This window comes from Carlito syrichta, unplaced genomic scaffold, assembly GCF_000164805.1.
Source record: "Carlito syrichta isolate Samal-C Ts95f unplaced genomic scaffold, Tarsius_syrichta-2.0.1 Scaffold302495, whole genome shotgun sequence".
Taxonomy (NCBI): Eukaryota; Metazoa; Chordata; class Mammalia; order Primates; family Tarsiidae; genus Carlito; species Carlito syrichta.
In genome coordinates this window covers 100,048-120,474 of record NW_007246591.1, presented here as the reverse complement: position 1 = coordinate 120,474, position 20,427 = coordinate 100,048, and the positions used below count along the sequence as shown (strand labels likewise).

Here is a 20,427-nt window from a genome sequence, read left to right as displayed (position 1 = left end):
GATATGAGTACGAGTATGGGCAAGTTACTTGAATTTTCTGAGTCTCCCTTTCTTCTTTTGTAAAGTCTGGATAATTATACTTACCTAGTGAGGATTGGAGTGCGAAACATAGAAAACAAATATAAAATGTTTTATTTATTTTAAGAAGTTAGTTTAGGAATTTTTCAGTTTAAGATTACGCTGCACATATGTGCACCACATCACACAGTTTTCAAGTGGTCTGTATACACCTCATTCTTACTGACTCCACGTCGCAGGTGCCAGTTTTACACATTGTGAAACTGAAAGAGGTGCAGTGCCTGTTCTGGTCTCACTGTGAGGTAGTAGCAGGGGCAGGATTTGAACTCAGATTACGGGACTGCAAGGGCTTGGATATTTGTTTGATTGAAAGACAAACTGCTCTGTGTCCTAGCCCAGCACTATTCCAACTAAGCCAAAATGTCTGCCAAAATAATCAAAATAATTGAATTGAATTGAAAAATATCCACTCTTTCGATAGCATCAGGAACTAAAGTCTACAGTATCCTTTAAACTATAATTACTGGTATTAAGGGCATGTCCTCTTTATGTTGCAGTTCTTTATTTAGGAATTTGTTCTGTGGAACTCTTCTTTGAACTTTGGTTCAAGAGGGACAGAACTCACTGGAAATGCAGCACATCTGCCTTATAATTACTGACTTTGCACAGGGTTCCTACTTTGTCTTATTTTTTATGTTTTAAAACTTTCTAGTTCTGGATAGGTGTGGAGAAGGTGGAGAAACAACATTCTCAGGTAAGCTATGTACTAATGCATCATTTTAGAAGCATACACACTTTTCCCCCCATTCATCCTAGATGAAATTTCTGGTTTTCTTCTAATCTTAGAACAAAATTACAAAAACCCAGGCCAAATTAAATTTTATTTCTCTACTTTCCTACTATCATAGCAATCAGGGATCTCTAAGCTTTTTAATAACATGAACTGTACAACAGAGAATGACACAAAAATGTAGAGATACATTTACAATACTGCTACATGAATGAATTGATAATGTAATTTTTATTAATTAACAAAAATACATTAATGTGGGTGTTTTGGATGTTGTTATATTTGGAAATTTTCCCCTAACACAGAAACTTTTAGAAAAGTCAATATAAAGAAATCTTCAAATACATTGGCATATTTAAATTTTTCACACACTTCAAGCTCTCCTCTACTTTAATTATATATGTAAAAACCCTCATAGAAAGTTCTGTATTGCTCATCATTTGTGTGTGTGTGTGTGTGTCTGTGCATTCAGGGCACCCTTCGAAATAGCTACCCACCTACTTGAAAATTTTATGCTGACAAAAAGAAAAGTCTGCTCTTTTAAATTTTATCTTACTATCAGTGTGGCCCCATGTGGAAAGGCAGGTTGTTAAATGCTTTCTGAAGGCTGGTGAGCATGTTAGACTTGCTTACAAAGCTAATTAAAATTGATGCATGCCATATATTACATGTTTCTACTGGATCTAAATAAAATATCGGTTTTTATCATTGATGCCATGTTTCTCATCTAATCTGTATACAAGTTATTGCTTTTGTGTGTTCCTTTGACTAGAGACATACCACCCTTTTCAGTAAACTGTCTCCTTTTTGTCAGCATGACTGTCTCATTATTTCTGCGTTTGAATGGCCTCTTAGCTCTGTGTTTTGTGGTTGTTTATAGCACCCATTAAATAACTACATGAAAAGATGACACAGTCAGAAATGAGGTAAAGACAGAGAAGTAACAGTATTAACTGACCTCAGTCAGTAATAATAAGATGTGCCCAAGCTGCTGCTGTAGTTTGTAGCAAACAGCGCTTTGGATACTTTACACTAATGTGGATATTTTTTTTAAAAGAGCAATGTTTCTGAATATGTAACTGTAAATAGCCTGCTCATGTGCATATGTGAGAGTTATGTTATTTTGACATTGCTTATCTGAATGGTAGGAGAATTTCCAAAAGCCTTTCTCAAGAATGAAGTAAAAGGAACAGTAATGACCCTTAAAACCCCAGAGATATGATTCTAAGATAATTCTTTGGACTATTACCAAAGTGAACTCTGTACATGTTCATAATATAAGATTAGCCATAGTTTTCTTTTTAAAAGGTTCAGCATAGATTCCTTAGAAAACCATTATGAAAGAAAGCCAAGAAGAGAAGAAAGGAAGAGCACAAAAGAGTCCAGGGGTAAGGACAAGAATGAGGTGGAAGTCAATGCTGTGAGAACCTGGTTTCAGTGTGTGGGAAATAACCTTGAAAACAGACAAATCTCAGTGCAGATTCATTAGCCGAGAGGTAATTTTTGCTCTAATTTTGCACTCCTCTCCTCGTCTCCCTTTCTGTTCTTCCCTACAATCTTTTGGATATTCCAAAGGATGTGGGGCTTTACAGACTCAGTAGCGGGGATGAAAAGAACAGGGGGTGGTGACGATTTTAATTAAGGCCACTCGCCTCTAGGATTGAGGGGGAAATGCCTTGGTGTGATCAAACGAGCTCCCTTCTCGTGGCATAAATTAATAAAACTGCAACTTTATCTCGAATACTCTGGAAGAGTGAAGGAGAGGAATGCTTTTGGCGAAAACCTCACTTCCCTCTTGAACTACATTGCCTCTTTCGCCGAGTGCCTTCCTTTAATGGAATGACAACCACCTGGACTACTAATAAGAGGAAGAAGAAGGGAGGAAAAAGAAGGGAGGACGGCAAAAAGAACGCTCTAGCAGATTTAGGTAACGTTGTGAAGAACCAAAAGAATAAATGTTAAAACGGGAACTGGAACGCTTGCTTTGTGAAAACATTTGCACAAGTCTAGCTCAGCTCCATATTATATGGAAATTCCTTGTTTACCATCCTCGTAGGAGGTCCTTAAATATGTGCCTGGGAACTCCAATGATTGGGCGCCTACTAGTTAGGGGAAGCAGCGGTCCCGGAGGGTGTCCAGCTCGGACGCCTGGCTGCTCTTTCACTTATCTGTAACTTCCACCCAGTGGTCCTAGTCTCCCCTCGGCTATGGTACCGACCGAGTGCCATCCTTATTTCACTTGACCGACTCCGAGCAGCAGCCCACGGTAGAAGCTGCAAGGGCTGGGCAGAGTTCCAGGAGAGAGGGGCCGAGAGGCGTGAGCAGCGCTCCGCAGCGCTTGTCAAAGAAATGGAGCAGCGGCTCCTTTGTGGGCTGGTACATCCCCCTCCCGGGCGCACAGCGGGGACATTTGATCTGCAGGGTGATTGATAAGTGCGGGAGAGGGGCCGCTGTCCCTCCCACCTTCCCTCCTTCCCCTCTCCTCCCTCCCGCTCTGCTTCCCTCCTCCCTCTCGGCTCTCTCCCTCCTTGCCAGAAGCGTTGCCCGCTGGCGAGCCGAGCCGCTCCAGTGGGGATCTGCCTGCCCTGGGGGCGCCGCCCGCGTTCCCCGCCGAGCCCTCGCTCCCGGGCCGCTCCAGTCCCAGGCTGTGCCGGCTCCTGCGCCTCCCCGAGTCGCAGATGCTGCGGGCGTCTCCGGGAGAAGATCCGGGCTGCGCGCTCGCTCGGTAAGTTCTGAGCACTCGGGGACGCCGTGGCGGCGCGACCGGCCGGCTGGCTTCTCTCAGCCAGTGGCCTTTCCCGGCCGCCTCCCCTCGAGGGGGAGACGGGTGTGGGGAGGCTAGGCGCGATCCGCCGAGGGCTGCGCACTGGCGGCCGCCCTCTCTCCTCAATCCCCACCGAGGCTTGCTCGCCCCGGGACCGTCCGCGCGGGCGTGGTCGGGCTCCGCGCGTCGGCAAGCCCCGTGGCCAACGCTGCCTGGGGAAGTCCACGCACCTGGTGAGAGTTCCCGATCGCTAGCCGGCTTCAATCGGCTCGTGGTGCCCAAGCCCCGGGGCGAGGGCAGCGCGACTGGCCGTCGCGGCTGTACAACCGCGCGCGGGGCACTAGGGGTCTAGCAGCTAGGGGGAGGGAAAGGCAGGGCTGCGCTAGCAGCCAGTGCCAGGTTCCTGGCGACGGGGGACTCTCCAAGACCCCCGATCTCCGGGAGGAGTCCTTGCAAAATAGAATTCGATCGGGGCTGCGGGCGAGTGTACAGAGAAGGGGACTGTGGGCAGGCGGTGCCGGCTCTCGGGCCTGCCGGACTCCTCTTAACCCCCTCGTGGCCTGACGGGCGGCCGGGATGGAGGTGGGCTGCAAGCCCACTGGCACCCACCGCGTCCTGCGGAAGCTTTGGCGACGCCAGGCTGGAGCCAGGCTCTATTCGGTTAGAGTGCGAGTGAGACTGAGGCGACGGAGTCCTTGTTTAAGCCTCCCTCGCCTCCGCGAGAAGAGGGAGCGTTTGCCTTATTTTAGTGTCCGCCTCTGCCTCCCTTGGGCTCCGGGTTCACCCTGAACCTTTCCACCACCTTAAAAGCCCGCTTTCCCTTAGCGGGGTGTTGTGTCGGTTTCTCCCGAGACACTGGGGCCAATGAAACTTACTTAAAGTGCTTATCCGGTTTGAAGCTGATTTGTTCCTAATAACTATGTTTCTGAAAGCGGCTGTGAACGCTCAGGGACAGGCAGGAGACGAAGGTAGAGGTGGAAGGGTCAACCAAACCGTGTAGGAAGCTAACCAGGGAGGAAGACCCGCCACACCACCTCGGGCTCCTCTGTGTAGCTCTCCTGGGCTAGTTTACCACGCATTTCTCTGATTCTGTAAGTGTCCAGATTTCAAGAGTCCTCAGCCCCCCACCCTTCTCTCTCAATCTCTTTCTTCTTTCTCCCCCTCTTTGAAACTCCTAGGAAAATTAATGTCTTCAATGTCTTGAAGGAAATTACTGCATTTGAAAACTAAAACTAGTAGTTAATATTCACTTTAAAAATACAATTAAAAAACACATTTAGGAAAAATACCACTATCAATAGTTAAGTTCAGGTAGTTAGTTCTTTTCTAATTCATATTAAGCAGTAGTGTGTTTTTTGGAAAGCTGCTGGACTGGGACTCAGAATCCCTGGCTTCTGTTTGTAATTGTAGTTTCTTGAGCTTAAGTAAGTCAGCACTTCCCCTGGTTGAGGAATGACCTCATCTGTAAAATGAACCTGATTTCTAAGGTCTTGTCCAGTTCTCACATTGGCTTCTACAATAAAAATATCAACCTAATTAATAAATGTTTGTGGAATGAGTGACTGAATGAATAAACCTTATCTCTCTAGGAAATATGTACTTTTAATATTTGGAAATTCGTAGAAACAAATGTCCCCTTTGCTAGGAAAGGAAGCCTAATTGTGCTCACACTGCATCAGTCTGCTTACATCTACTGACGCAATTGCAATAGAGTGGTAGGTCATCCACAGGGCTGTCCCCTTCCTTCAGGACCCCTCAACTCAAGGTTGTCCTATGGCATAAAGAAAAATGTTGAGGCTCAAGAATGAAAGTATTTTGCTAAAGGCCAAGCAAAAATTATGGGGGGAAAAAGCTCCCGACGCCGGTCCAAAGCATTACTTGTAAGGAGAAGGAGGAGGAAGGGAGAACACTGAGAAAGATGCACAGAAGCGTACCAGAGCCACAGGTTGCCTTAGTGCCTGAGTTTATCAATTACCCCAACCCTTCTTGGGGAGGAAGATAAGTGGAACAATCCTAGGACCTAGGCTTAACCGGAAAGGAGGAAGGGAGAAGCAGAGGGCTTTCCATCCTCAAATGGCTCATTTTGTCTGTGTAGTTGTCTCTTATGCATTTGGCCAGGCAATGGGACATTGTGCTGACTCTCTAAAGCAGGTCTGAACTAAAGGGAAAGCAAGCTGGTGTTTGGTGGGACAGTCACATTGTTTGGTCAGTTCATCTTCCCATGGTATTTTACCCCGTCTTCTTCCTGACTCTTCTCCCTCCTTCCCACCAGAGGCAGCCCAAGGCCTTTCCAGGCACTAGCAGACATTATTCACACCTTGCAAATGGACTTCACTGTGCGAGACTCTTGGGTCCAGGGGGGCTGTAAGATAATTAAGGAGAAAAGACATAATGAAGGCAAAAAATCCAACACCTGACTTATCAGTGTTGCTCTGAAAAGGTTATTTGAATCCAAATTGGATGTCAGAGCTAGGAGGGCCACGTAAGTCTGCTCCCTTTTGCAGATGGAGACAGGAAGATGCAGAAACTAGTGACACACCTGGCAACTGAGCTAGAGGAGAACCCAGGCCAGCTGGGTCTCAGGTCTGGACTCCTTTTACCTCTCCTTACTTCTTAGGAGTCAGTCTTCCAGAACAGTCTTTCTCTGTTTTTTTCCAGTTCTCCTGCCCCTGCAGCCTGGAGGGCTCAACCACCCTTCCCTAGGCTCCCACTCCCAGCTGAAGCTCAGCCTGGCAGTGCTTTTCTGACACCCACTTCTCCTCTCCTTCCTCCAGGCAAAAAGCACACGTTTAAACCTCATTATCTGGCTAAGTATAAACTTCAGGGGGAGAAGGGGTTTGTTTTTGTTTATTTCGATCTGTAAACAAACGCTGAGCTGGCTTTCAGAGTCCAGGCATACATCTATTTGGCCGGTCACCACCCAGAAAGGAATTCTCTCGGCACTGAAGCGAGGCTCTGTATGTAAAGCATAAATCCCCTAAGAGAACTCCTCGCCCTCCTACACAGACACACTGGTGCGCACACACACCCCACTCTCCGCACTGAGAACATCTGAGCTAGGAGCTGGCAAGCGGGCACCAGTCCTGTAACAAAAAGGCACGCGCGCGCACACACACACACACACACACACACACACACACTCACACACTCACACACACGCACAAATCTTCTCCCGGGAGGGTCTGGACTTCTGCTTGGGAATCTAGGCTAAGACGCCCCTTGAATGAGCAGGTCACAGCTCATGTGCAACGTGTAGGTGCGGGCGGAAGGGGTAAGTAAAAGAGACCACTCAGAGGGGTCTGAGGAGTCCGGGAGGTGTCTGCCTCTTAGCGGGGCCCCTCCTTAAGAAACCCCCCTCCGGAGCTTCTCCCAGCGCCAGCCAGGTTGGAGGTAGAGTAGTTCCGAGCCAACTGACGCAGCCGGGAATTTAGCATTGCAAAGCCACTAGCAAGGAAGGAAAGCATCTGCCCCACCCTCCCCCACCGCGCGCCCTCGATCCTCTTCCCGCCCCCTCCCCCGTGACGTCACCCTAGCCCTGTCCCTGGGAGCCTGCAAAGCCTCTCAAATTCAAACTGCTAGACGCACTGCTGCCGCCGCCACCGGATTGGAAACGCGCGCCCAGGCTCCGCCGTCGCCGCCGCCCGCCGACCGGGCCGGCCCGCTCCCCGACCTCCCTACGCATTCGCACCCCAGCCCCTGGCGGCACAGCTGCCCTCCGCTCCAACTTTCCTCTTCCTCTCCTGCCTTCTGCTGGATTTTTAATTTCTGCTCACCCCCCCCCCCCCCACCACCACCACCAAATTAAAGCAACCAACAAAAAGCAGGGCATCCCCCCTGGAAGCGGCGTCTTCTTTTACCTTGCTCTCCCTCTCTTCCTGAAGATGCTAAACTCCTGGTGGACTGCAGAGGAGGGGGGTCCCGTCTTCTCCTGATGTGTGAGTACCCCCCACCCCGCGCTGTCTTTGCCATCTCCACCCCCGCCGCCAGTCCCCTGATTCCTGATTTTCCCACCCCCTTTTTGCGCAGTTAAAAAAAAAAAAAAAAAAGTAAAGCCATTTCTGCTGGGAACCCAAGACGGGCAAGCCGCCCGAGATCTCTTCGAGATACCCCAGGGGAGAAGGAGATGGGCTGGATTTAGTAGGACAACTCGGTTACTAAATGACTCCGGGGCTGGCTGCGACCTGCCGGGAAATCAGGTGCAAGCATATGTGTTCTGGGACGCGCGTGTGGGTGGGCTAGGGGGGTTGGGAAAGCGGGTAAGGAAAGGAGAGAAAAAACCGCTTTGAAAAACAGTGATTTCATTCTGCCGTGTTGCCCACCCCCTCATTCTCCCTCCCTCCCACTCCGCCTCCTGGCTTTGCCATTTTAATCGGGCTTCCTTGTTTCTTTCTTCCCTGCATCCCGCTTCCTCCTCTCGCCCCCCACCCAAGGTTTGCCTGTAGGTACCTGAGCTGACACCAAGGTGCCTAAAGATGCTGAGCGGCGTTTGGTTCCTCAGTGTGTTAACCGTGGCCGGGATCTTACAGACGGAGAGTCGCAAAACTGCCAAAGACATTTGCAAGATCCGCTGCCTGTGTGAGGAGAAGGAAAACGTACTGAATATTAACTGTGAAAACAAAGGATTTACAACTGTTAGCCTACTCCAGCCCCCCCAGTATCGAATCTATCAGCTTTTTCTCAATGGAAACCTCTTGACAAGACTATACCCAAACGAATTCGTCAATTACTCTAACGCGGTGACACTTCACCTAGGTAACAACGGGCTCGCGGAGATCCGAACAGGGGCATTCAGTGGCCTGAAAACCCTCAAGAGACTGCACCTCAACAACAACAAGCTCGAGGTGTTGAGAGAGGACACCTTCCTGGGCCTGGAGAGCCTGGAATACCTCCAGGCTGACTACAATTACATCAGTGCCATCGAGGCAGGGGCATTCAGCAAACTTAATAAGCTCAAAGTGCTCATCCTGAATGACAACCTCCTGCTGTCGCTGCCCAGCAATGTGTTCCGCTTCGTCCTGCTGACCCATTTAGACCTGAGGGGGAATAGGCTAAAAGTAATGCCTTTCGCTGGTGTCCTTGAACATATCGGAGGGATCATGGAGATTCAGCTGGAGGAAAACCCATGGAATTGCACTTGCGACTTACTTCCTCTCAAGGCTTGGCTGGACACCATAACTGTTTTTGTGGGAGAGATTGTCTGTGAAACTCCCTTTAGGTTACATGGGAAAGATGTGACACAACTGACCAGGCAAGACCTCTGTCCCAGAAAAAGTGCCAGTGACTCCAGTCAAAGGGGCAGCCATGCTGACACACACATCCAAAGGCTGTCACCTACAGTGAATCCTGCTCTCAACCCAACCAGGGCTCCAAAAGCCAGCCGGCCACCCAAAATGAGAAATCGTCCAACTCCCCGAGTGACTGTGTCAAAGGACAGGCAGAGCTTTGGACCAATCATGGTGTACCAAACCAAGTCCCCTGTGCCCCTCACCTGTCCCAGTAGCTGCGTCTGTACCTCTCAGAGCTCAGACAATGGTCTAAATGTAAACTGCCAAGAAAGGAAGTTCACTAATATCTCTGACCTGCAGCCCAAACCTACCAGTCCAAAGAAACTCTACCTAACAGGGAACTATCTTCAAACTGTCTATAAGAATGACCTCTTAGAATACAGTTCTTTGGATCTGTTGCATTTAGGAAATAACAGGATTGCAGTCATTCAGGAAGGTGCCTTCTCAAATCTGACCAGTTTACGCAGACTGTATCTGAATGGCAATTACCTTGAAGTGCTGTATCCTTCTATGTTTGATGGACTGCAGAGCTTGCAATATCTCTATTTAGAGTATAATGTCATTAAGGAAATTAAGCCGCTGACCTTTGATGCTTTGATTAACCTACAGCTACTCTTTCTGAATAACAATCTACTGCGGTCCTTACCTGATAATATATTTGGGGGCACAGCCCTCACCAGGCTGAATCTGAGAAACAACCATTTTTCTCATTTGCCTGTGAAAGGGGTCCTGGATCAGCTCCCGGCTTTTATCCAGATAGATCTGCAAGAGAACCCATGGGACTGCACCTGTGATATCATGGGACTAAAGGACTGGACAGAACATGCCAATTCCCCTGTCATCATCAATGAGGTGACCTGTGAATCTCCCGCTAAGCATGCAGGGGAGATACTGAAGTTTCTGGGGAGGGAAGCTATTTGTCCAGATAGTCCAAACTTGTCAGATGGAACCATCTTGTCAATGAATCACAACACAGACACACCTCGGTCGCTTAGTGTGTCTCCCAGTTCCTATCCTGAGCTACATACTGAAGTTCCACTTTCTGTCTTAATTTTAGGACTGCTTGTTGTTTTCATCTTATCAGTCTGTTTTGGGGCCGGTTTATTCGTCTTTGTCCTGAAACGCCGAAAGGGAGTGCCAAGTGTTCCCAGAAATGCCAACAACTTAGACGTAAGTTCCTTTCAATTACAGTATGGGTCCTACAACACCGAGACTCATGATAAAACAGATGGTCACGTCTATAATTATATCCCCCCACCTGTGGGTCAGATGTGCCAAAATCCCATCTACATGCAAAAGGAGGGAGACCCAGTAGCCTATTACCGAAACCTGCAAGAGTTCAGCTATGGCAACCTGGAGGAGAAAAAAGAAGAGCCAGCCACACTTCCTTACACAATAAGTGCCACTGAGCTGCTAGAAAAGCAGGCCACTCCAAGAGAGCCCGAGCTGCTGTATCAAAATATTGCTGAGCGAGCCAAGGAACTCCCCAGTGCAGGCCTAGTTCACTATAACTTTTGTACCTTACCTAAAAGGCAGTTCGCCCCTTCATATGAATCTCGACGCCAAAATCAAGACAGAATCAATAAAACCGTTTTATATGGAACTCCCAGGAAATGCTTTGTGGGGCAGTCAAAGCCCGACCACCCTTTACTGCAAGCTAAGCCGCAATCAGAACCAGACTACCTCGAAGTTCTGGAAAAACAAACTGCAATCAGTCAGCTGTGAAGGGAAATCATTTACAACCCCATGGCATCAAAGGATGCTGCTCCAAACTGTTGGAAGCATGGCATTCACTTTTGTGTTTGTTCTCTCTTTCCCAGCATTAATGGGGGACTTTGAAAATGTTTGGGAGATGGGATGAAGCAATGATATTGCTTTTGCAAGTTTTCCTTTAAATTATTTCTCTCTCGTTCTCCTCCCCTCCTTTTTTTTTCCTTTTCTTCTTAGGAACCATCAGCGAACATGAATGTTTCAACAGTGCATTTCTTCATATATTTTGCTTATGTTTTTGTTTCTTTTGTTTCTTCTTTTTTCCAGTGTGGGAGTGGAAAGAGGAGATTATAGTGAATGAAGAAACAATAGGCAAACTGTTCAAATGAAAATGGATATTTAGTGTATTTTGTAGAAGATCTCCAAAGATCTTTTGGGACTATAACTTCTTTTGTAAATAATGATATATGGTATTTCCGTCTTCAGTTGCCAAGTATAGCCACTGGGCATCAATTCTTTGTGTTAAAGTGCCTTCGCACTTTAAGTACATCACTTAAATGTTGCTTTTAGCTTTGATAAATTGAACATATTTTAATGTGTTGTATTTTTGAAATTGAAAACACTGTAAAATAGATCAATGTGTCAGCTATATTAAGTCAACTTACAGTGTGCTTGAGTTATAGAAACCAGCCTGTCATCAAATGATTCTAGTTCTAGGACTTTGTAGACGTAACTGTAAAATATTTTCTTTCCTCTGGGTTTGTTTTGAGTGATTTTATTTAAGTCAACTAAGGGGATTTAACAGTGGACTAGAGGTAATAAGCCGCCTCAGTTGGGATTAATAATTCATTAATAAAATATATTTAACCCCAAATCAGAGTGAATTGAACAATTAATACCCTTCCGTAAATCATTATTTTCCACTAACATGGTCAGTGTTTTAGATTATTTTCCTAATTAAGAGTACATTACACAAGTTGTAATATATTTTTTCTGCATTAAATTAGATATTTTTATATATTTAAATGAAAGAGCCTGTATTTCTAACTTTTTAATTGAAATTAATATTTTTTCTGCCTATTGAAACATTTTCTATAAACATACACCAGTAGAGGCCGCCACACACCTCATTTAACAAAGACATATGAGCCATGAAATACCTTGAAGAAAGACTTCAAAGGTGAGATTAAAACTTCCCAAGTAAGTTCTCTGCAAATTCAAGGCAGCAGAGAGAAAAATGTATACGTTACTTTCTATTTCTTTTAGGATCAAAGGTTAGACTAAGAAGCTTTCTAAATTTTCACATTTTCGGACAAAGAAACATTTTCCTTTTGAGTTTAATTGAAGCGTTAACGGTGTGCTGTCAAATCATATACTATTTGCATTTCCAAGCTGATTAATTTACCTAAACCAAGACAATGAGCATCTTTTTTCCTTCTGTCTTTTTTAGGCATGTGTTACTTGAATATTTTCTTGTCAGCTTGCGCAAGACTTTAATTTTGGTCTTCGCATTAAAGTGGTTTTAACTAACCAAGTTTATATAACATTTATGAAGCCTTATTAGCCTGTAAATAATTTTTAGATGCAGATATTATTGTGTGATTTAAACAAACAGCCCTTCTTTACAACAAAAAATAGTTTTGTTTTGTCTATTGTAAATCCTTATGCAACTGGAATGGTGATCTGCATATAAAGTAGTCCAGCTTTTCAATTCCTTATTAAAGCAAGTGATGGCGTCTGAAAGAAGCACACTGTTTCCTTTTCATAAATAGGTTACTGCACATAATAATCCTTTATTATCATGTGGAGATTGAAGTGGATCCTGATAACTTACTTTTAAAGCTTTAAAATGACTAATAGTGTATTGTCTGTCATTATAACCAATTCATGTGATAGACTTTCAATTAGAAATTACTTACATCCAAATTATTTGGGTTAATAAATAATAGTGGGAAATGGTTATTTTTTTTTTAAAAGAAAACAAAAGAAGGTAATTGTGTATATAAAAATGTAAAAGGCATTCAGGAAAAAAATGTCCCTTTAACAATCTAAAAATCTCAGAATATCTACATTGCAAGCTAACAACATGTTTACTCTTTGGTTAGAGATCATAATTCCTATTTATGATTCTTTGATCCTTTAGATCAAAGTTGCAATGGTAGGCTGAAATGATCTACAGGAAACTTAATGTATAGAGATTTTATACTTCACACAAGATGAGATAGACTATTATGCTTGCTGAACTTGGAGGTGGCTCCTGGAAACCACTTTGTCTTTGAGTGAAGTATTTATGCATAAAATAGTTTCAAAAATCCTCTTCTGGATGTTCTTATTTGGTGCAATGATAAATACAGAATACAGAGGTAGGTATTTTGGGAAGTGATTATGAAGGCAAATTAGCATATATATTCTGTTGAACAGTTTTTGGGCTTAAACTACACGGCTAGAGCTATTGATGTTGTGATTACACTTTGGTGTTTGTTCTTATTCTCCTGAAAGTAAAGTCACTCCTGTAAAATGCTATTGTCCATAAAAAAAAATAATTCATTAAGCTTACAAAAGATATCTTGATATTCATTTAGTTACATGATTTTAAACAGGCCTCTTGGAAGAACTCAAATTCATGAACTCTTTTGCCTAATAGTTACAGTTTAATTCCATATTCTCATGCTTTCTAGATTTGTACTTTATTTGCATTCGATTTTGAGATGAAATCATTTGAATGTGGCCTAGACTATTTTATTTAAAAGCCTAATACACCATATACTTTTAAGCTTTATTTTCTAATGCAATCATAAACACGTTACGTTTTATTAACTTACTAACATCTTCACTAACTATATTCTGTTTTGCTTTTTCTGCTCAAGCATTTTCAAACATATTTTATTTTAGGATTTTTTATTTTTATCTCCCACAGCTGGATTTTGCTATTTCACTTTTATTTCACATACAGCTTGTAAGGGGTGTGAGCATCAGCACAGCGAAATGACTCCAACCTACAGAATGCGGTCTCCCAGGGCCCTGCCTGGAACAGATCTGTATGTCTGGCCCTACAAATGGCAAATGGTAATTCCCTTATATTATAGCTCTTAATTAGTTCATTTCACCGTTTCTGAATATACCTGTGGTTAAATTTGTATTGAAACACTCAAAAGTACCACTCCTCAGTCTGGACACAATAGGTTCTGGACTTTGGTCAACCTGTGTGCCTTGTTAGTCCTCTCCAGTAATTGGTGAGTAAGGAAATGACCCTTCAATTTCCTCTTCTTTGTCCTCTGACCTCTAAGGTGACTTAATTTTTCTAAATGTTTCCAAGTCTTCAAGGGCTCGATATTTTATGAATTTTGCAAAAAGTGTGTAAGGAGTGAGAGAGAGGTTCTGTGATTTTTCAGATTCTGAAAATTCATTTTGATTGTACCTGCTCCAGAAACATACTGGATTGTATGCTAAAGTGAAGAGAGCCTTCCAGACAACCCTCCCAATCTATTTGTTTCTTCATTTATTCATTCAATAAATAGTTATTGAATGCTTGCTTCTTAAGTGCCAAGCTCTAGACAGTGTGCCGAGGGGGGCACAGAGATACGGTGGTCAGGATCTCTATCCTCCTAACCCCATCCCTTCACCTCCAACCCTAGTCCCTACCATCCACCCTCACCTGGTAAGGAGCTTAGTGTTAATAAAGGAGAACCTTACCTAAATGACAATCACCCAAAGTAAACAGGAGAAACAGTAACGCCACACAAGAGGTTAAATTTTTAAAGGTAATTCTGTGCAGTAAAGTATAAAACTGATATGTCATAGTCTAGTGACAGTGTAACCACTATTAACATCTCTAAAAGAAGAAATAAAATAAAATGAATTTCTGCAGAACATGGCCCAATATTATGGCCTGAAGATAGCTATATACTTGTGCTATCTAAAGATCTACTTTGTAAAGATGACTACCAAGGCTGTAAATACAAAACCACAAATGTACTTACATTTTCTGAAATAACCATGTTTTAGAGGCACTATTTACTTTATATTTCAGTGGCTTGAAAATAATATTTTGGCTTAAGTGTCTTCTACCAAGACAATGATGACACTTACCTTAATCCTGAGAGAAAATTAAATACTGTATATAGATGTACTTTGCTTCTCACAATGGTTGTGAAAAAGTCATGTTTAAATTGAAGTTTTGTAAGTCAAACTGTATTTTATGCATTAAGGAAGCTGCCATTTAAAGGAAACTTGTGAATCCTTTTATAAAGTATAAAACCATTTTATAATACAAATAATCATTCTCTAATTTATCTGTTTTGTATGTTTGGATTTTCAATATCGACTTTGCTTAAAACAGAGCCCACATGTGTAATAAGAATGTGTTTTGCCCAGGCTGCTTGTGCTACGAGTTTGTTGGTTGCTAAGGGCTTATATTTGAAAGTCTGCTGCAGTTTGGTGTGCATTGAGCTATCGAGAGATTCTATGATGGCACAGTAGCATTCCTGAACAGTGCGAGTACAACCTATTTCAACTCAATTGAACACAGGACTCTTCTGCTCAGCAGTGTCTCCTCTCTCAGACGTGGCCGTGTTTTAGTAGAGGGTAGAGTGACTCCTGTATTCATGTTCTATAAAGTGCTTAGAGTCACAGGTTTTATAATAAATATATGTTATGTAAACATATTGAACTGCATGTGTGTTGGAATTTTTTAGCAGTATTTTAGCTTGAAACTACTTGTACAAATGCTGTTAGATATAGTTGCAAATAATTGTTCTCAAGTTATTGAAATAAATGGCAAATGAAACAAGCTCTCGTGTAAATACACTTCTGTGCCAAATAGTGACACTGTTTCAAAAAATAGATGTCATATTTTGGGCTGTAAACAGGCTAAATGACATATTGGAAATGTGCCGGGCATGGTGGCTCATGCCTGTAATCGCAGCACTTTGAGAGGCTGAGGATCAAATGATATCGTGTTTTATTGGATAAACTGTTTACACAGTCATTTTATGCTATAGCTAGGTTTCAGTTAATAAATACATATTTACTAAAAATGAATATTTAAATCAGAAAAACTCTTCAGACTATGAAGAGGAAATAATGACAAAATATTGTGGGAACTGTCCTCTTTGCCTTGGTATGCTTACAAATTAAGGTTTGGATTCTTTATGTGATTATAATTTACTTGATTAAGTAAAATGAGCTTTTAAAAACACATAAGCTGAATAAAGGATATTGAAGAAACATCATTTATTATCAGACTTTAAAATTACAACAAAAAATTCAAATAGAGATGTCTCTATAAGAATTGAAAGTCTACTGATTCCCTATCTCCCGACTATACACACATCCACACGAAAGCCAACTTTTTTTAATTATAAAATTCTGTCCAGTACCATAAACGATTGATATAATAAATTTTTATTTTATAAAATAAGAAACAGACTGACATGTAAATGCAAGGAAGATAAATTATGAGTTTGTTGATGAAAGTGCTATCACAATATTCCTAGAGTTAGAACACACAATGTGAGAGAGAAAAAGAGAGTGGATTCGTTTCTTCCTGTGATTATAGTGATATTTTGGCAAAGTAACTTCTTTGACTATTTGTGTTTGATTAAACATTAGGATATATCCCTGCCAGGCATGCTCCATTCACAAATTATAACCAATAAAGGATTTGAGATTCCTATGTTGAACATGAAGACTTAAAACAAACTCTCATCTCTTAAGATTGCAAATATATTCAGTTTATTCATGTAGCCTGCATAGGGTAGCTGAAACCATTAGTACAGCCACATGTTAAAGTGTTTTGTTAAAGGATGAGATTTAGTGCTAGATTCTTTAAAAAAATCAGCTGGGACGAAATGGGAATAAAAGTAATGTACAGCTCTCTATTCCAAACACATATAATGTAAAATATTAAATTCATGATGTGTTGATACTGGAAAGAGAGCATCAAAATAGATTTTGTCATTTCTGAATGGGGACTGAAAATATACCTGATCACATTTCCCTGGGCAGTTGCTTTGTAATTAATTATATATCATTTTTGAAATTTTATTTTAAAATATTATTTTATGTTTGTTATCAACATTTACCATAAATAATATTTGAGCTAGTTGTCTGTCGGGTTGTAATCTGACATTTTTGGACATTTTGATCTTGACAGAATGTGGGCCACAACATTCAATCTAAGATAACTTCCTGCTCACAAAGTAACTGTTAGGCAGACAGGCTTGGTGAGAGGACTCTACTCTGGATAATCCTCTGTCAAATTCCTCACTTCTTAAGCTTCTTTTACTTTCATATTGTCAACACCTTGACAGTGTTTTGGAGCGTAATACCTAACTCTCTACTTAATATTTCTTTAATGAGTGAATGGATGGATGGATGAGGCTTGGTTCTCATACACACACTGAAGAAATGGTTGAAAACTGGAAGATCTAAGTTCAAAGCATAATTACAATGGATTATTAACTGTTTCAGGAAGTCTTAAACACATATTTAGTTTGAAAATTTTCAGAACTTATGAGACGCACATACAGAGACATACTCCATGAGGATGGCAGAGAGGTATGGTAACACAGTCAAGATCTAAAATTTATTTTATTCGAGCAGGCCCGATTTTAAGTGGTACTTGAGTCTGTCCATTGAACTCAATGATCTCATTCTAGAGTTAAAAGTAGCTTTATTGCTGAACTGTGAGATTACCTTTTTATTGATTTTTGGAATTGGGACATTCTGACTTGAGAGAAAATGTATCTCCTGATAAGCTTGAATGATGAAATCTTTCAGAGATTATCATTCAGTTCTTCCTATAGTTCTGTGTCTTTATTTGATTGTTTCTTAAGTCTTCCTTATAGGAGGGAAATTCTTTGGGTTCAAGAGCATATTAAATTGTATTTCTGTCAGAACACGGTTGTTTCATAAGGTCTAATTTACACAAAATTAGAACCTACAGGTGTTATTTTATGGTGTAGAGTCGTAGGTTATGAGGCTTTCATCTTAGTGTGGCTATAAAGCTATGAGGACAAGTAATGGTTATCATTGGGTCTCAGATTCCCCATCTGGGAATGGTTTTGGACTAGATAAACTCCATGGACACATCCATCTTTGGTACTCTATGATTCTAGGCTGCTTTGGGAATGGCTGCTTCACACAAAACAAAATCAGGCTTTGAGACAATTATTATTTGATAATAACAATTAAAATTATTTAAACCCCCTTATATTCCTTTTCTTTTCAGTCTTCTATTTAGCTATACTCATTTTATTTCTACAGAATTCAAATGCACCATTTGTCTTAGGTTAATCACCCTTCCTAAACTTCACTTAAAAAAATTAAACTATATTTTTTAATTCTTTGTAAATCACAACATCCTACTGGTTTTTGCTGGGAAGGTGTGCTGTGTTTTCCATTTATCTATTTTTCAGAGGAGTTGTCTTTTTGTTGATGAATTAATTTATTCTGTGTGATACTTAAGCAAATTAAACTAGGAATCTATTTCGGAAGATCACATGATCACATTTCAGGGAAAATAGTATTTTTCCCATTTAGTGTTTTTCATCATCCCACCCTTTGAGCCAACACTGCCAAGTTTCTTATCATCAGGAAAACTGATGGACCTTTGGACAACTCAGTTGAGCTTCAGAAATTCAATGATTCATTCCAGTGAGCAAAGCTCTTAATTGACAAGTGGTGTTTGGCCTCTTCCTGATAAACTTTAAGCATAGTTTTATTGCTACACCAATGTATGTCTATCTAGTCAAATAAATTTTAACTGGAAAGAAAGGAATAAAGTCCTCAATCTTGCAATATTTAACTAACATGATATTTTGCAAGAGTGGAAAAGAGGAAAAAAGCATCTATTCAAAAAGTTTATCTGCTTTCCAGAGGTTTCTGAGGGGCTTATTAAAAGCATTAGTAAATGAAATAAAAATCCAGCAACAGTTTGCTGTGTGTTTTCTTCTGTCATGTTACAAAAGGTTGTGAACAAGGAAATGTAAGTTACCCTTGTCCAAACCACCATCTTAAAAAATAAATTTAAAAGGATGCATTGAAATACTAAAGACTTATAGTGTGATTATATTTCAAATATTTAACTTGAAGTTTTAAAACAAAACATTTTATTTGCTATGTTGACCTCTGAAAAGCAAATACATTTCAAGCAATAATCGGTAATTTATGGGAGAGGTTTCTTGAAAGAACCTCATTAATTTTGAATTGCATGTATTCAGATTTTATTCTGTGCAAATTCATCAGGAAGTTGTTCAGTTCTACTATGAAAAGAGCTCAATTGTTCTGAAATTTTAAGAATAAGCTAATTCTTCTGCTCTTACAGACTAAAATGAAGGGAAGCTCTGTATGTATTGGTGCAGTTTATTTTTCAATGGAACTTTCTGAGTTGTCCTCTAGAGCAAAATCAAATATACAAGGATGAATATTTGTACAAGGTAAAGTCTTATAAAGAGAGGGGTAAATATGTGCTTTCTCAAATGATTTATAAGAGAAGGCCAGGAAATAGGGAGTTTTACAAATTCCTCTTGCCATGCCTCTTCAAGAAAATTCTTTCCCAAACTTTGATCCCTGACCAGGAGACAAATATTTTCACTTTGTGAATACAATTTTGAATTTTACTGGGTTCTGTTTTGCTTTGTTCTAAAATCACACTGGTTTTTATTTGCTGACTGAGGAGGATCTGAGGACAGTGGGTGGATCATCCAACAAAGGAGAAGAAGACCTGGCGATTTAGCCTCCATACTTCTGCTAACTTTCTGTGTGACACTGGACCAGTTCCTTTTTTTCTCTGAGCCTGTTTCTCATTGGATAAAGAAAGTAGCTAGATTTAGCTTTCCCACTCAAAAAACAAACAAACAAAAAAACAACAATTTAATGAAAATGAGCTTATCACTGGAGAAAACTGGAATCCACCTAATTCATTGAAAATAGTAAATCATTTTCAAACTTGACATATTATCATTAATAACAAATTATTTTCAACAAACCTCACACCTGTTCAGTGACACATCAGTGAACACATTTTGGCTAAAAGTTCTGACGTTCCCTTTTGCTTAAAAACAGCCCTCATGATTTTTTCCCTCATCCTTATTTCAGCTCTTAAATATAATAATTGTATAAATTCACTTACACAAAGAGTATGAGTAATTTCTGGTAGTCCTTATGTGGTAACAGATTGTCTCTAAAAATACAATTTATGGAGTGCTCACTGTGTGCTGAACACTCAAGCAGATGCTGTGCACATCTAAAACAAATCCACAAGTGTTCCTGTAGGCTGAGTATGTGCCCAGACTGGGGCAAGACTCTGGGGGGAAGACAGAAAACTCACTAGCCACTGCATCTACCTCAAGGACCTCTTGCAATGTTGGGGAGACATAAGATACACTCAAAATAAGACATGGTGCCTGCCCTCAAGGTATTTATAGTCAAATTGGCAAGAATTACTTGTCTTTGAAAAGGATATGGGAGTTCAGAATCAGAAAGGAAAGAGATCAGTACGCACTAGACTGGCATTATCTGAGAAGGCTGCTTGGAGCAGGCAGGGCACAAAATGAGCCTTGACTTGGAGAAAGGTTTGGGGAATCAGCAAGCTTGAAAATGTAAAGACAGGGATAAGCATCCATACACAGATCAGTGACGAGAATGCCACGATGGGCTGAACTTACCTCTTCATGGTTCTGAAAGCCAGAATAGGAAATTTGGAATTGGTTCCATAAATAGTGGATGGTTCTTCAAGCAAAACAAAAATTATAGAAGTATTAATATTTGCATGGGGGCTTATAAAGTATTTCACTTGCATTTCTAATGTTAAACCTTGCAATCACCACTTGAGATTGTTACATCTGTGTTACAATGAG

At 41.4% G+C, this 20,427-nt stretch overlaps 2 protein-coding genes across 6 annotated transcripts; both read left to right on the top strand.

The window, feature by feature from the left end:
* The first annotated feature begins 3,328 nt into the window (after positions 1-3,328).
* On the top strand, positions 3,329-15,231 carry SLITRK2 (SLIT and NTRK like family member 2). Of its 5 annotated transcripts, none has more exons than XM_021711705.1 (5): positions 3,329-3,533; positions 6,077-6,139; positions 7,454-7,507; positions 7,625-7,768; positions 8,015-15,231. In XM_021711705.1, the coding sequence occupies exon 5, from the start codon at positions 8,045-8,047 to the stop codon at positions 10,580-10,582; it is 2,538 nt and encodes an 845-aa protein (XP_021567380.1). In that variant the 5' UTR covers positions 3,329-3,533; positions 6,077-6,139; positions 7,454-7,507; positions 7,625-7,768; positions 8,015-8,044; the 3' UTR covers positions 10,583-15,231. The 5 variants fall into 5 exon arrangements, with proteins under 5 accessions (XP_021567380.1, XP_008054955.1, XP_021567379.1 ...); XM_008056764.2 differs by having other exon boundaries at positions 8,003-15,231; XM_021711704.1 differs by having other exon boundaries at positions 6,956-7,507; positions 8,003-15,231.
* TMEM257 (transmembrane protein 257) lies at positions 13,290-15,356 on the top strand. The gene is given in 3 exon segments (XM_008056762.2): positions 13,290-13,463; positions 13,465-13,524; positions 13,526-15,356. Coding segments are annotated over 3 exon segments (369 nt in total). The 3' UTR covers positions 13,661-15,356.
* Positions 15,357-20,427: the final 5,071 nt, after the last annotated feature.

Excerpts from the sequence above, each read along its gene's own strand:
- SLITRK2 (XM_021711705.1), top strand. The coding sequence starts at position 8,045 with ATGCTGAGCGGCGTTTGGTTCCTCAGTGTGTTAACCGTGGCCGGGATC.